This window comes from Podarcis filfolensis, assembly GCF_964270895.1.
Source record: "Podarcis filfolensis genome assembly, chromosome: 9".
In the NCBI taxonomy this organism is placed as follows: domain Eukaryota; kingdom Metazoa; phylum Chordata; class Lepidosauria; order Squamata; family Lacertidae; genus Podarcis; species Podarcis filfolensis.
The window spans coordinates 65,379,247-65,395,841 of record NC_139610.1 but is presented as its reverse complement, the minus strand read 5'-3'; the positions used below and the strand labels follow the sequence as shown (position 1 = coordinate 65,395,841).

General features: G+C 43.2%; 1 protein-coding gene across 2 annotated transcripts in view; it reads left to right on the top strand.

Annotated features, from left to right (window-relative positions):
* The window catches only part of CFAP299 (cilia and flagella associated protein 299), a 328,820-nt gene extending 327,647 nt beyond the window's left edge, over positions 1-1,173 (top strand). For both annotated transcript variants that reach the window (XM_083571926.1, XM_083571927.1), the window contains exon 6: positions 887-1,173. In XM_083571926.1, the coding sequence (XP_083428052.1) occupies positions 887-982 (96 nt within the window). In that variant the 3' untranslated portion in view covers positions 983-1,173. The remainder of the gene's footprint in view (positions 1-886) is intronic.
* The last annotated feature ends 15,422 nt before the right edge of the window (positions 1,174-16,595 follow it).

The following is a 16,595-nucleotide window of genomic DNA, read 5'->3' as shown; positions in this document are numbered from 1 at the left end:
AAGCTGTATGCCAGCTCCCTCGGCCAATAAAGCGAGATGAGCGCCGCAACCCCAGAGTCATCCGCGACTGGACCTAATGGTCAAGGGTACCTTTACCTTTACCAAGCCAGCTATGTGATGCTTACTAGTGAGGATAGAAGACAGCAGGTTGTAAACAGAGAGGCTGCAATACCCTCAAAGTGTTGACAGTCGGCTGTCATTCCACTTGTAGCACACAGCAGAATGCATGTGTAGCACTTGGGGCCCCTTGACAGTTGCCTGCCCAACTTCCTCGCCATTGTGCATCCAGGTAAAGGTAAAGGTACCCCTGACCATTAGGTCCAGTCGCGGACGACCCTGGGGTTGCGTGCTCATCTCACTCTATAGGCCGAGGGAGCCAGCGTTTGTCCACAGACAGCTTCCGGGTCATGTGGCCAGCATGACTAAGCCGCTTCTGGCAAACCAGAGCAGTACCTATTTATCTACTTGCACTTGACGTGCTTTCGAACTGCTAGGTGGGCAGGAGCTAGGACTGAAGAACGGGAGCTCACCCCGTCACGGGGATTCAAACCGCCAACCTTCTGATTGGCAAGCCCTAGGCTCTGTGGTTTAGACTACAGTGCCACCCGCGTCCCTTATGCATCCAGAAGCTATTGCAAATCAAACATTGCTCCTGGCTAGGCATTCCATGCAAATTGGGCCTTTCACAAGATCAAGCTCTCAAGGTAGACTTTGGAACAGAGGGCCAAAGTTGGCATGTTACGTGATGCATGTCATTGTGAGCTGGCAGTAATCCAGTGGTGCGTAACCTCCCAGGATTTCATGCCGCACAGATCGCAATGGTGTGAACTGAAAACATGTTTGGTTTGAGTTTCTTGTTTCTTTCTCGCCCTTGTTCCATCTTCAGGCTTATCCAGGGGACAACACAACACGGACTCCAATCGAAACGGACCTCTACCTACAGGTGGTTATTTATGATCATGTCCTCAGAAGAAAGCTCTAAACATCATTTCTGATGAGGAATAAATACACTGGAAGAAGTCTTTAATATGTATACCAGAGGTGGAGAGAGAGAGAGGGTAGTTTATTCCAAGGACTAAATATTCAAGGGTGCCTTAGGCTGTTAAGGAACAGTTACCAAATAGCACTTTTCCTGAGGTTGCTTATTAAAGAGTTTTTGCCTTTGTTTTCCTATCTGCATAAGAGTGCTTTAAATCATTTTAGAACCCTAAAATACAGCACCCCTTTAGAAACGTGTGTTAACTCAGTGCACAGTTACTTCTAATTACTTTTTAAACCACAGAATTCCTTCCACATTAGGGCTTTGTAAATGCCATTAAAGGGGAAAGAATGTCAGGATCACACCTCTGGAAATGTGTGCAGGTTTGGGGGAATGCAACTTTTGGTGATGCATCAAATGTGGTGTGAATCAGAACAGGAGGAGGTGAAACTGAATTAACAAAATAAGATAGGGCAGGGTGGGGTGGGAAGAGAGCTCTTCACTTAATGATATTCACTAAATGAGTGCCCTGGAAACTCAACGCCAAACTTCAAGTGATTTTACATGTGTCACCTTGGAGTTGGGTGGATCCTTTAAAGCAGGGCTTGCACAGCCTCTGGCCCTTGAGACTTGGCTGCACTACAATGTCCATCGTCTCTGAGTGGCTGGGTTGCTGGAGTCTAGTCAAATACAGCCCACAGGTTGGCCACTGATGCTTTGAAAACTGTAAATCAGAGGGGCTAGGCAGCCAGCTTAGGTAACTCATTCGTCTCATGCTATGGTCCCTCTCCTTCCCACCCCACTCAACCAAAGACAATTGGAAGGGAAGCTCACAGATTGCACTTGGAAATGCTAACTGAGAATTAATTTAATCAGTGACAACTTACTATAGTTTGAATGCTGGGGGGAAATTTGGTACCTTGGCTCCCACACAGCAAATCATTTAACTATAGAGTTGGAAGGGACCCTGAGAATAATCTAGTCCAGGCATGTCCAACTCCCAAGAGACTGTGATCTACTCCCAGTATTAAAAAAAACTAGCAGTGATCTACCCATTTTCATTGGAGGGAGGAGGTGTGTGCGTGGGGTGGGTGGGTGGATTACTCAGAGCTGTTGAGCTTTTTTAAAGGCGGGAAGTGCCCAGAGCTTTTTGGGGGGAGGATTGCACAGAATTTTTTAGCTTCCCCCCGCCCATAACTTTTTGTACACAATAAGGATCCTGCGATCTACCAGGATCAGCCGGGGATCTACCGGTAGATCACGATCTACTGGTTGGACATCCCTGCTCTAGTCCAACCCCCCACAAAGCAATGCAGAAATATGCCGCTGTCCCATATAGGGATCAAACCTGTGACCCTGGCATTATCAGCACCCTGCTCTAACCAAGTGAGCTAGAGCAGCTCTGTGTGGAAACGCCCCCAGTGTGGTCCTACCACTTGCATGGCAAGCTAGACTATTAAACGCAAGATTTCTCCCTGCCTTCCCTGCTTCCTTTCTCCTTGATATAGGGTCTCACGCCTCACCCAGAAGCCCAGGAAACTGGATCTTTGCATCTCGAAAGGAACAGTTCCCTTGTCAGTTTGCAAATCTCTAATTAAAAGTACCCACCTAGAAAAATGCGTCTCTTCCTGCAGGTGGGGGGCAGGTGATGCTACGGGCCAAACGCTCACAGGGAGGGCTGGGAGGATCCAGCTTGGGAATGAGCAAAGAGCCAAAGAAATCACAGAGCAGAACAGCTCCAGGGGAAGGGCTACTGTCAATAAGCCCATAAAGAGGACACCCAAAGGGAGGGCTGGGATGTCTCGCAGTGAGTAGTTAAGTGCTGTGCTGCTTAAGAGGCACTTGACTGGAAGCAGACTCATTAACAGGTGGGCACAGCTCCAGTAACATAACAAGATCTAGGCCACGCGGGAGGAGCCCAAGACATGGTTCCTTCTCTTGCCAGGATCGTCTCTGCTCCCAGGAAGGGCAAGGGAAGGAAGCAAATTGTGAGCAAGAGATGAGGGTGAAACCAGAGGGGCACGTGCTTCTGTGTCTCCCCCACCACTAAGGTAGCCTTGGGTTTGACTGCTTACCTGATGGCCATGGGCAATCAGGAATTCCATGCAGGTAAGTGAGGAGGCTGAAGGAAGAGGGACAGGGTGCCCCATTCTTCCTCCAACAGTCCACTTGCTTTCCATGTGAGCCACAGAAGGAGGAAAGCCTTTTCCCAGTGACCATTGTGGAAATCCATAGGTGTGGCTCTGTCCCCTCTGCCAGTCCCCTCAATAGAAGTCTTGGGGTGTTTTTTACCAGCCTGACAAGAGGCTAGGAGCAGGATTCCACACCCCTCTTTCCACAGCCAGCATGGACATCCTGGCTACAGCCTCAGTGCAAGCTGTATTTCTGGATTTGTTTATAACGCAGTGCGAAGGAGACATCAGGAGGGGGTTGGTGCAGAACTGCTCAATGCCTGTGTGCTCACTGCAGTCACCATGCAAAGGCTGCTTAGAGGAGATGTTGTCATGTGGCAGGCCAAGTATGTTCAGCAGCTCTCTATGTGGATCACATAAATTATCCGTGCCCCCCCAAAAGATTGGCCATTTGCCACAGCATGGGGAAAAGAGTCGGTTGCATATAATGAACTGCTGTACGTGAACAGGGGTTGTGTTTGCATTGCACCTGGAGGAAGGGAGCTGCTCCATTTATGAGTGAGGAAGAGCTTTCAAGGTGTGAATAGTTGGTCTTTCTCAGAGAATGTGCGGGGAGTTTTGTTCACCTCTTCAGACTTCGCTTTGCCTGTTTTCCCGCCTTCCATTTAACCAAGGGCCCAAGAGGTTCTTGCCCATATGCAGAGTTTAAGGTTGCTGCCAGAGGGGAGAGGAAGGGAAACACAGTGTGAACACAGTGTGTGTGTGTGTGAGAGAGAGAGAGAGAGAGAGAGAGAGAGAGAGAGAGAGAGAGAGAGATCAGCTTCCCCTGATTCTGTTTGGTGGAATTTAATAGCATGGAGGTCACCAAATGAATGCTCAGACAACTGCTTTGGTGAGGCCCATTGATGGAAGACCGAAAGGAGAAGACATAGCAGAAGCCTAAAAGGAAAGATGATGAGGGTGAGTTTTCTTCATTTGCCTGGACTAATAGCTGTGAAGCGTTACTAAATTACATTCTCTGCTAATCTAGGTTCAATAAATCTTGGGATTCAAGAGATATTTCTAGATGATTAATTGAAGAATGATTTGATTCTGGACTTGGAGTCATGCTATATAGCTGGGGGAAGTGGCTTGGTATATATTCACAATGAATACTTGGAATACGACTACAAGTTCCTGCAAGGTTTAAGCAAGTTAGTAATAAGGAAATTCAATCTCCAGGCCAATGTGTGCACAAGGCTGGGCTCCATTGCTGGGCTTTTGTCAGCTTACTTGCTGGTGGGCAGGAATGAGCACCTTGACTTGGCCACCGTTATAATCTCCAGCAATGCCCCCCAACTCACTCTGAGAAATTGAAATGGTGCCCAGCCCCTGTCAGCCAGCATTGTTCAGAGCATTTAGCCAGAAAACATAATGTAAAGGTAGGCACAAGCACCAGTGGCAGGTCCCATGGGGAAGCTGGAGCCTAACCTTGACAACTGTCCAAAGATTCCAGGTGCTGACTGGGTAGGGACAGTAACTCCATGAGCAGGATTGCTCCCTAAGTGATGAAATGCAGTATATTAAGCTTTCAGTATTTAAGATGGTTATCTGCTGAACATTCAGTTCAGCGGTTAAACTAGAGGTTCTCCAAACCATGGATGGTTATTTAAAGCCATCACTTGAAGAATGCCAAACCTTGGTTTGAAGGCACTTCTAGTTAGCATTAACCATAGTTTACCCAGTCCAGATGTCCTGGATAAACCAGTATGCAAGATGCCTTTGACATATTATCACTCCTCCGAACCATAGTTTAAAGAATTGCTGACATGGAATCTGAAGAGACTCAGAGTATGCTGCAGTTAATTAGGGCATATGAAAATACACTGTAATCAGTTTGCACAGATTAACTAGATTTTAATATTCTTGTTTATTTTTTATATAAAATATTTATTGAAATTTTACAAAAACATGAGTTTGCAGAATACAAAAAAAAACATAGGGAAAGAAAAAGATAAAAAAGAAAACATACAAAAATACATAAAAAAGAAAAAAGAAAAAGAAAAATACAAAATACAAAAAAAGAATAGATAAAAAAGAGTTAAAAACAAATCCATTTTTTATAACTTTAAACTCATTAGCTCCTCACACTTCCCCTTTTTGTATTCCCATTAAATTCAAATCAGCAAATCCTTACCCTCTTTCGTTTATCTTAACTCTATATTTTAACATATTATAACTCTATATTTTCATCCATTATCAATTCATTTTTGCATATTCTCGTTAACTTTGTTGCTAATGCCACTTATTTTCAATCCAACCTCATTTTTAACATTCATTAATTTTACAGTGTTTCTGCAAATAGTCTTTAAATTTCTTCCAGTCTTCTTCCACCAACTCTTCTCCCAGGTCTCGGATTCTGCCAGTCATTTCCGCTAATTCCATATAGTCCATCACCTTCATCTGCCACTCTTCCAGAGTGGGTAAATCTTGTGTCTTCCAATACTTTGCAATGAGTATTCTTGCTGCTGTTGTTGCATACATGAAGAAAGTTCTATCCTTCTTTGGCACCAATTGGCCGACTATGCCCAGGAGAAAGGCCTCTGGTTTCTTCAGGAAGGTATATTTAAATACCTTTTTCATTTCATTATAGATCATCTCCCAGAAAGCCTTAATCTTTGGGCACGTCCACCAAAGGTGAAAGAATGTACCTTCATTTTCTTTACATTTCCAACATTTGTTATCGGGCAAATGATATATTTTTGCAAGCTTGACTGGTGTCATGTACCACCTGTATATCATTTTCATAATATTCTCTCTTAAGGCATTACATGCTGTAAATTTCATACCGGTGGTCCACAACTGTTCCCAGTCAGCAAACATAATGTTATGACCAATATCTTGTGCCCATTTAATCATAGCAGATTTAACCGTTTCATCCTGCGTATTCCATTTTAACAGCAAGTTATACATTCTTGAAAGTATCTTAGTGTTGGGATCTAACAATTCTGTTTCCAATTTTGATTTTTCCACCTGGAAGCCAATTTTTTTGTCCAAATTGTAGACCTCTCTTATTTGATAATAATGAAGCCAGTCTCACACTTTATCTTTTAATTTCTCAAAACTCTGCAATTTCAATTTATCTCCTTCTTGTTCCAATATTTCCCAATATTTCGGCCATTTGGTCTCCATATTGAGCTTTTTCTGAGCCTTCGCTTCCATTGGTGACAACCACCTTGGGGTTTTATTTTCCAGTAAGTCTTTGTATCTTATCCAGACATTAAACAATGCTTTCCTGACAATATGGTTTTTAAATGCTTTATGTGCTTTAACCTTGTCGTACCACAAATATGCATGCCATCCAAAAACATTGTTAAAACCTTCTAGGTCCAAAATGTCCGTGTTCTCAAGAAGCAGCCAGTCTTTCAACCAGCAGAATGCTGCTGATTCATAATAAAGTTTAAGGTCTGGCAGGGCAAATCCGCCTCTTTCCTTTGCATCAGTTAATATTTTAAATTTTATTCTGGGCTTCTTGCCCTGCCAGACAAATCTAGAAATATCTCTCTGCCACTTCTTGAAACAGTCCATCTTTAATATTCTTAATGTATGTTATTCATTTGGACTGCTGTGGTGTTTAAAATCAAATAATTAGATTGGTTAAAACAGATCTTATTCTTTACAAATTTAATATGGTTGGATTGATAAATTATCAGTTTGTCTAGAAATAGTAAATTAATTGCATTTGGAGAATTAATGTGCATTTAATTGGTAAAGTTAGCTGTTGTCTGTTGTCATAAACTGTTCAACCTTTATAATAAGAAATGCTTATGTAGGCATTGTATATATAGTTTTCTTCTCTTAGAAAGCAGCCTAATAAAATCACTTCCATTCCCACTTTATACTTAAAAATTTGATTCTCTTTTAAAACAACAACTTAAAAGTGTATTCCAAAATACCCTGTTATCTATATCTATAAAACTAATTAACAATACTAATTGTAAAATGTAAACAAGGCTATTGGTATTGGCTCAACTCATACAATCAAGTTTCTGAATGTCCAGTTCCCCAATACTAAGTGGCTTCATATATTCATATATTATGAAAACTAGCACACAACAGAGAGACAAAAAGTAATGTGAGAGTGCTGTTCACACACATTCTTCTTTTTTTAAACCATGCGGTCCTGAGGACCCCAAACCAACTGTGGTTTCCAATAGTATATATATATCGCTACAGGAAATGTTGTGGGTATACTCTACTATTCTTGTAACACGAAGTGCCTACAAAACCATAGAAACTGGAGGAACAGGAAGTCATCAGGTCCACTCCCCTGACGTATATCAGAATGCCCCATGCATTCCAAATTCCAGGAATGCTTCAGGAAGAGAGTGCAGCAACAATGGAAATGTACCCCACTTCTCAAGGACATCATCTAAGTGTGTAGTTGGTTACTGGCTAGCAGTGCCCAGGAGGCTGGCATCAGGGGGAGCTGCTGGTCAGTAGGAAAGCATTCATCTGCACAGTGCTAACTTTGAAAACTCCTGCTTCCCCCTCTGCCTCCTGGGGCGTAAGGGTGGGGGTTCTCATTCATCTACCTGCCGTGAGAATAGCTTCATTGGTTGTGGCAACCCATGCGTCAGCCCAAATGTTTACAGCCTCTCCACAGCAGTGTCACAGCAAGGCTTTAAAAACGAATGCCTGCCACATGTTTAGTCATTTAGTCGTGTCCAACTCCATTACCCCATGGACCAGAGCACGCCAGGCACTCCTGTCTTCCACTGCCTCCCGCAGTTTGGTCAGACTCATGCTGGTAGCTTCGAGAACACTGTCCAACCATCTTGTCCTTTGTCGTCCCCTTCTCCTTGTGCCCTCCATCTTTCCCAACATCAGGGTCTTTTCCAGGGAGTCTTCTCTTCTCATGAGGTGGCCAAAGTATTGGAGCCTCAGCTTCAGGATCTGTCCTTCCAGTGAGCACTCAGGGCTGATTTCCTTAAGAATGGATAGGTTTGACCTTCTTGCAGTCCATGGGACTCTCAAGAGTCTCCTCCAGCACCATAATTCAAAAGCATCAATTCCTTGGCGATCAGCCTTCTTTATGGTCCAGCTCTCACTTCCATACATCACTACTGGGAAAACCATAGCTTTAACTATACGGACCTTTGTTGGCAAGGTGATGTCTCTGCTTTTTAAGATGCTGTCTAGGTTTGTCATTGCTTTTCTCCCAAAAAGCAGGCGTCTTTTAATTTCGTGACTGCTGTCACCATCTGCAGCGACCTGCCACATGGGGACATCATTTTGGCAGGCTCGAATCAGATCTAGCCAAAGAGTGGATGAGCTCAACAAAATCCTGACCTGCAGGGTTCTTCAGTCTTCAGCCCACATTAGTTCTTGCCAGCAGACTGGCTAGCGTAGATTGTGGACTGCCTGCTTTGCTCCTTGCAGTAATTTCAAGACAATTCTGGGGGGATGTTCCATGCACTTGTGGTTGTGTGCTAGGAAACTGCCGTCTGAACACAACGTATTTGAACCACGGGGCAGAAAATATTCCTCCAGGTAGTAATGGACATTTGTATTATATGCCTAGAAATGGATTCAACCTTGCAACTTCAAGGGGCTGAGTACTCCTTGCTGAGCAGGCCAAAGAACAATGCTGAAATGCTGAAGTGCCTTTTTTTGTTTCAGAGGAACACTCCTCCTTCCTACATGACTATTCTGAAAGGTAACATTTCTGCTTGCAGTCATATAGAATCATAGAATTTTAATAATAATAATAATAATAATAATAATAATAATAATAATAATATAAAAAAAATAAATTTTATTTATATCCTGCCCTCCCCAGCCGAAGCCGGGCTCAGGGCGGCTAACAACAATAAAATAGTACAACATTTTAGAGTTGGAAGGGACCTTGAGGGTTATCTCCCGCTTGGACTACTGCAATGCACTCTACGTGGGGCTACCTTTGAAGGTGACTCAGAAACTACAACTAATACAGAATGCGGCAGCTAGACTGGTGACTGGGGGCGGCCGCCGAGACCATATAACACCGGTCTTGAAAGACCTACATTGGCTCCCAGTACGTTTCCAAGCACAATTCAAAGTGTTGGTGCTGACCTTTAAAGCCCTAAACGGCCTCAGTCCAGTATACCTGAAGGAGTGTCTCCACCCCCATCATTCTGCCCGGACGCTGAGGTCCAGCGCCGAGGGCCTTCTGGCGGTTCCCTCAGTGCGAGAAGTGAGGTTACAGGGAACCAGGCAGAGGGCCTTCTCGGTAGTGGCGCCCGCCCTGTGGAATGCCCTTCCAGCAGATGTCAAAGCGATAAACAACTACCTGACATTCAGAAGACATCTTAAGGCAGCCCTGTTCAGGGAAGTTTTTAACATGTGATATTTTACTGTATTTTTGGTTTCTATGGAAGCCGCCCAGAGTGGCTGGGGAGGCCCAGCCAGATGGGCGGGGTATAAATAATAAATTATTATTATTATTATTATTATTATTATTATTATTATTATTATTATTTAGTCCAATCCCCCTGCAGTGCAGGAATCTCAAATAGATCATACATGGCAGATGGCCATCTAACCTCCACTTAAAAACCTCCAAGGAAGGAGAGTCCACCACATTGCAAGGGAGTCTGCTTCACTGTCAAACAGCTCTTGCTGCCAGAAAATTCTTCCTGATGTTTAGTTGGAATCCTGATGATTAGTTGGTTTGGGTCCTACCCTCTGGAGCAGGAGAAAACAAGCTTGTTCCATCTTCCATGTGATAGCCCTTTAGCTATTTTAAGATGGTTATCCTATCTCCTCTTTCCCAGGCTAAACATACCCAGCTCCCTCAACCGTTCCTCATAAGACTTGGTTTCCAGACCCTTGATCATCTTGGTTGCGCTCCTCTGCACACGTTCCGGCTTGTCAATATCCTTCTTAAATTGTGGCATCCAGAACTGTGCACAGTACTTCTGGTGTGGACTGACCAAGGCAGAATAGAGAAATACTATTACTTCCCTTGATCTGGACACTGTACTTCTGTTGATCAGCCTAGAATAGCATTAGCTTTTTTTTGCTTCTGCATCACACTGTTGACTCATGTTAAGCTTGTGGTCTTCTAAGACACCTAGATCTTTTTCACATGTGCTACTGGCAAGCCAGTTTTCCCCCATCTTACATTTGTGCAGCTGGTTATTCCCACCTAAGTGCAGAACCTTACGTTTGTCTCTGTTGAAATGCATTTTCTTAGTTTGGGCCCAGTTCTCCAATCTGTGAAGGTCATCTTGAACCTCAGTTCTGCCTTCAGCTGCATTGACTACCCCTCTCAGTTTGGTGTCATCTGCAGATTTGATGAGCATCCCCTCAACACCTTCATCCATGCCATTTATAAAGATGCTGAACAGCAATAGGCCCGGGACAGAACCCTGTGGCACCCCACTTGTGACTTTCCCCCAGGATAACAAGCAACCATTAGTGAGCCTTCTGGATTCAGTCTTTCAACCACCTACCTCATCCAGCCCATATTTTACCAGCCTCTTCGCTTGCAATAATATCTCTGACAGATGGAAGTGTTTAGAATACCAGTGGTCATCAAAACTCTTCAGATAGGACCTGTTTTTATTTGCAGTTTCTGTGCTAAAGCATATTCACTATTGTCTGGAAAATGAAGGCATTGGTGCATTTCCATAGCTCTCTTTGTTGGACTTTTGCACCAACACAGAGTGTGCGCAGCAACCGGGGCGTAGAAATAAAAGGCTGTCGGCAATATCTTTGCTTAGTTTTATTTCAAAAACATAACAAACGCTGCAAGCCATCACTCCTCCTCACCAGCAGCATACAAAACATTTGATCAACTTAAATACAGTTTTCAAATATAATCAATTATCCTATCACATCCCTTCCTGCATTCGGTGCAGAAAGTAAACTCCCCTTTTAATTAGTTAAATAGTCAAGAGACCACAGATGTGCAGCTAAGTAGGTCAAACTGCAAACATACACCTCTGAAACCAACCTGGTTCCTGAGTAGCACCATTGACCACCTTAAAGTAAAGAAAAGCCAACACTCTTATCTTCAGTGAGCTGAGAACTGGTTAGTGACAGGTTTTGGGGGATGGGTGGAAGAGCACCACATTCTTCCATCCCTTTGAACCTATTGTCTCACTCAGGTGCTCTCACTCCCCTAATTCCCCCTTAAAGTAATAAAAACCCGAGGTGGAAAGTAGGCAATATTCTCCAAACTGGAATGACAAAAACAAAAAAACCCAACCCAAAGAAATCAAGAGATAAATAAAATTAAAACTTCCAAGGATGTGGAAATGGTTTCTTCAAGGTGTATTCGGTGTTTTCTTACTTCTACACTATAAATCAAAGCTTTTGATCTTGGTTAAATTACAGCAAGATTAGAACACCACGTCTGTGCCTGTAGGGTTAGAGAAGAAGGATTTAAATTACAGTGCAAACTTACTAAAAACCATGTTCATAAAAGCACAGATGACTGAGAAGCAACATCTCTTGTGTGTATTGAAAACCCGAAGCACTTCCTAGGAGAGGGTGGTTTGATGCCCAGTTTTGAATTGCAAAATGAGAAATGCAATTACATTTGGACAGTTGTCTTATAGCATCTAGGGACGCGGGTGGTGCTGTGGGTTAAACCACAGAGCCTAGGACTTGCCGATCAGAAGGTCAGCGGTTCGAATCCCCGCAACGGGGTGAGCTCCTGTTTCTTGGTCCCTGCTCCTGCCAATGTAGCAGTTCGAAAGCATGAAGTGCAAGTAGATAAATAGATACTACTCCGGCGGGAAGGTAAACGGCATTTCCGTGCGCTGCTCTGGTTCGCCAGAAGCGGCTTAGTCATGCTGGCCACATGACCCAGAAGCTGTACGCCAGCTCTCTCGGCCAGTAAAGCGAGATGAGCGCCGCAACCCCAGAGTCGTCCGCGACCGGACCTAATGGTCAGGGGTCCCTTTATCTTTACCTTATAGCATCTACCAAAGCAACCCCCCCCCCAAAAAAAACCTGTCAAATGCCTTGGTAAATGCCTTAATCCATGGTTTGCTGGTGCCCCCTAAAACACATAGATGCCCGTCTGTGGAGAAGAATCCCCATCCAGGTGAACAGAGCAAACAGTTCTGCATATGCCTCTCTCCCCCTTCCATTCAAGTCAATGTGGCAGCCTGAAATGCTGGGCTCTGGATTAGGGCACCCAGGATCTGACACATTGGAATTTGTCAGTGGAATTTCGACAGTGGAATTTGCTGCCAAGGAGTGTGGTGGAGTCTCCTTCTTTGGAGGTCTTTAAGCAGAGGCTTGACAACCATATGTCAGGAGTGCTCTGATGGTGTTTCCTGCTTGGCAGGGGGTTGGACTCGATGGCCCTTGTGGTCTCTTCCAACTCTATGATTCTATGATTCTATGACATAAAACTGCCATGTTGAATCAGATCAAGGACCTGCCCAATCTAGCATCCTATTCCTAACAGCAGCCCATCAGATACCTCTGGGAGCTCACAAGCAGGGTGATGGAGAAAGTATATACAAATTTTAAAAATCTACATCTTTTGTATAGTCAAGATTATGTTGCAAATTAGAAATGAAGCGCTCAGAACACATCTATTAACCGCTGCAAGAACGACCATTGCCAGGACATGGAAATCATTACAATTATTGAGTATGGTTTGGTGGGATAATGCAATTTGGCAAACGGCGTTATTGGAAAAAGTGACACAAAAATTAAAAGCAGCAAGGGGCCAAAAGAAACACAACAATTTTAATACAGTTTGGTGTGATTTTATGGATTACACAAATAATGAGGCATATGGCAGAACAGTTTACAGCACAGTTTGGCATGCATGAATTATATATTTTTATTTTCTCTTTTCTCCCTTACTCCCTGTCAATTAAAATTGTTATTGAAACAAAATACTTAGAAACAATCTAAGCATACCCGTTATTATACATCATTTCATATCTGTAATAATTATGATATATATACTGTAACACAACTTTATTCAGAAATGTTCTTTAGTGTTGTTTAATTTTAATTCTCATATTTTATATAACTGTTGCATGCCTTCTGCCTGAATGAAATAAATAAAAATTAAAATGTAATGTAATAAAATGAATAAATAATTAAACACCAATTGCTAGCATAAGCTCCTCTTCTAAAAATTATCCCATATCTTGACAGAGATAAGCCATTAAGAAATTATACACTATAACACCACCTGTTATGACATGTCCTTGGCACTTTGCTTTTCCTGATAAAAGCACCTTTTCCGGATACATAACTGGGTTATCTTTATCATTACGGTAATAGATTAACTTCAGTGACTATGATAAGGAGATTGAATCTGATGTGGCGCTTCCTCATTCTTCTTGAAAATCCTTTGCAAGTGCATCTCAAAATAGAGTACAGACATGGTGTCACAAGCACATTGCCTCCCTATCAAATCAATTAAATTATAAGAAATAACCAGTGGCCAGCATTTCAGTGAAAGGTGTATCTAATGAAATCCTCAGCTACTGTTCGTTTGCTTTATTAAATGTGATGGTGATCAGCTCATTGAATTTGACACACACACACAGAGAGAGAGAGAGAGAGAGTGAATTATTAAATATTCTGTTTTCTTCTAAGAATGAGTGGTGGTTTGTATTTACTAAACAGGTGTGTTTTCAACTTAATCCAACCCACAAATCTCAGGGCTCCAACACTTTAGCCCATGGCAATCCTGCTGCCCATCTGCCCTTCAGGTGCAGGAGATCATGGTGTCATTTCAATGCGTCGTCAGGAATTACGATGGCGCTGTTTGTCTCACAGCCTTGCTTTCACTGATACAGTGAAACCTCAAGTTAAGAACTTAATTCGTTCTGGAGGTCCGTTTTTAACATGAAACTGTTCTTAACCTGAGGTACCACTTTAGCTAATGGGGCCTTCCTCTGCCACCATGCCTCTGCTGCACGATTTCTGTTCTAATCCTGAAGCAAAGTTCTTAACCCGAGGTACTATTTCTGGGTTAGCGGAGTCTGTAACCTGAAGCGTCTGTAACCCTGTACTTCTTCCCTCGGTTCTTGAATGTCTCCATTGACGAATGTTTCGGAACCTGAACGCTGAAAACCCAGAAGTAACCGCTTTGGTTTTTGAATGATTTTTGGAAGCCGGAAGTGCCACACGGCCTCCATTTTGAGTTTCCCTATTGTATTGAGGCTTCCGCTTTCAGTTTTCAAATGTTTCGGAAGTTGAACAGTCTTCTGGAATGGATTACGTCCAAAAACCGATGTTCCACTGTACTCCTACTTTAGCATCTGGTACGTTAAAAAGCTAAAGGTCCCCCTGACCATTAGGTCCAGTCGTGACCGACTCTGGGGTTTCGTCGCTCATCTCGCTTTATTGGCCAAGGGAGCCGGCGTACAGTTTCCAGATCATGTGGCCAGCATGACTAAGCCGCTTCTGGTGAACCACAGCACAACACGGAAATGCCGTTTACCTTCCCGCTTTCGAACTGCTAAGTTGGCAGGAGCTGGGACCGAGCAACGGGAGCTCACCCCATGGCGGGGATTCGAACCGCCGACCTTCTGATTGACAAGTCCTAGGCTCTGTGGTTTAACCCACAGCACCACCCGCGTCCCTATCTGGTATGTTAATGTGCCCCAAATGCCTTCATATCATTAGTGCAAGGCTTCACAATTTCATTCCTTCCCCTACACAAACACACACATAATGCCATGTCTGCACTTCTAATAAAGGCTGCTTTTGTGGGGGATGGGATAGTATCCGCTTCCACTACCAACCCGAGACCCAAGTTTCTTCTCTTTCAGAAAGTGCGAATCCAACTTGTACCATGCATAATATGGAACAGAAAGATGCATACTGATTAAGAAACTAAATCAGAGGGATCACCATGTTGATCAGCTGCTGCTGGAAAAAAATAAGGAATCCTTTATAGCTCGTTCAAGACTTTACAATTTTTTTAGTCTTTGTGGCTCAGAACCCACTTCATGAAATGTATGGAACAGTGATCTAAAGGGTGCGGGGGGGGGGGAGGTATCTGGAGTGCGCAGAAAAAAGAAATGAGGGTTTTTTAAAAAAACAACAACAATAAAGCAATATCAAAAGGTCAAAGCAGTGCAGATGATAGCAGCAGTAGGTGTGTCACAGCGGAGAACAACTTAACACAGAATCCAATCAGATAAATCCAACATCCAATCTCTCTCTCTCTCTCTCTCTCTCTGTGTGTGTGTGTGTGTATACGGCACACTCACAACTAGCAACCACTGGAGATAGCAACTGCAAAATTGTAAACATGCGCCCAAAATGCCATTCTGAGGATTTCTGTAGGGTCACATTTGCAGCTGCACCCGGAGGCTTGCTCTAACGCTTTTATTTTATTTTATACAGAATGTCCTCAGGACTCAAATCTCTCATTACTGGTTTCTGAGCATTACAATTTTTGATGGAAACTCCAGCATGAAGTTTTCACATTTGCTGCAAACCTGAACTCCCAGGCCAGCTTAAACTTAACATTACATCGAAGTGAAAGCAATGAAATGAAAAGTTGATCAGTTGGATTGAGGTCGTGGACTCAAAAATGCTGGAGTTTCAAAAAAAAAATATTTATAAATAATGTGTACTCTACTGGATTGCCTGCTGGGTAATAGATGCTCCTGTGTGCTCATAATGCACATGATTCTGAATTGCAACAGCATTTGCTAAGGTCATCTACACTGTGGAAATGTTTTTGCTTTTTATTCGTTGGTGTTGGTGGTGTTAATATGGGCTACTTGGAAGACGGTTCTCTAGAACGATGATATATTCCAGCTGCAAAACCTTCCACAAAACTCCTAAAGTTCAAACAGAGAAAAGAAAGCAAACTGGAACAAATTAAACACGTGTTGTCTCTCTCGGCTGGCAGGGACAGACCCTGTAGGCTAGGCAAATGTTCTCCTCATAAAGAAAACAGAAACACAGGTGCAGAACAGGCTAGAGCCAGTCAGATTAGTACACACACTTTTACAAGAAAAACACTATTCCTGTTTTGGGGCCATCTTAAGCCTGTGACTTCTTCATTCCTGCTCAGCTATGAGCCAAAGAATGCCCAAACCTGTAGCATATGTCTTTTGATATCACGGAAATATGCAGTACCGTGATCCAAATAGCTATTAAGCTAAAAAGCAGCAGGAAAACAGATTGGATATAAGTCCCATTTGGGATGAGTTAACTTCTGCGGGATCTCAATAAGCCATGAGCTAGGGTAAAATTAGGGGTGCTGGCAGTGCGTTTTAAAAACAACAACCTGGTGACCCTTTAAAGCAGGTTTATACATCTCCACTTGCCAGGACACCTGTAGCAAGTAAGGACTGTCTGCAGCTAGCCAGTCAGGGAAGCTTTTAAAGGACCTGTTCTCTTCCCCCACAGCATCCCTTCTAAGTCACAAAAGGCTACTTTTATAATAATAATAATAATAATAATAATAATAATAATAATAATAATAATTTTATTTATACCCTGCCCTCCCCAGCCAA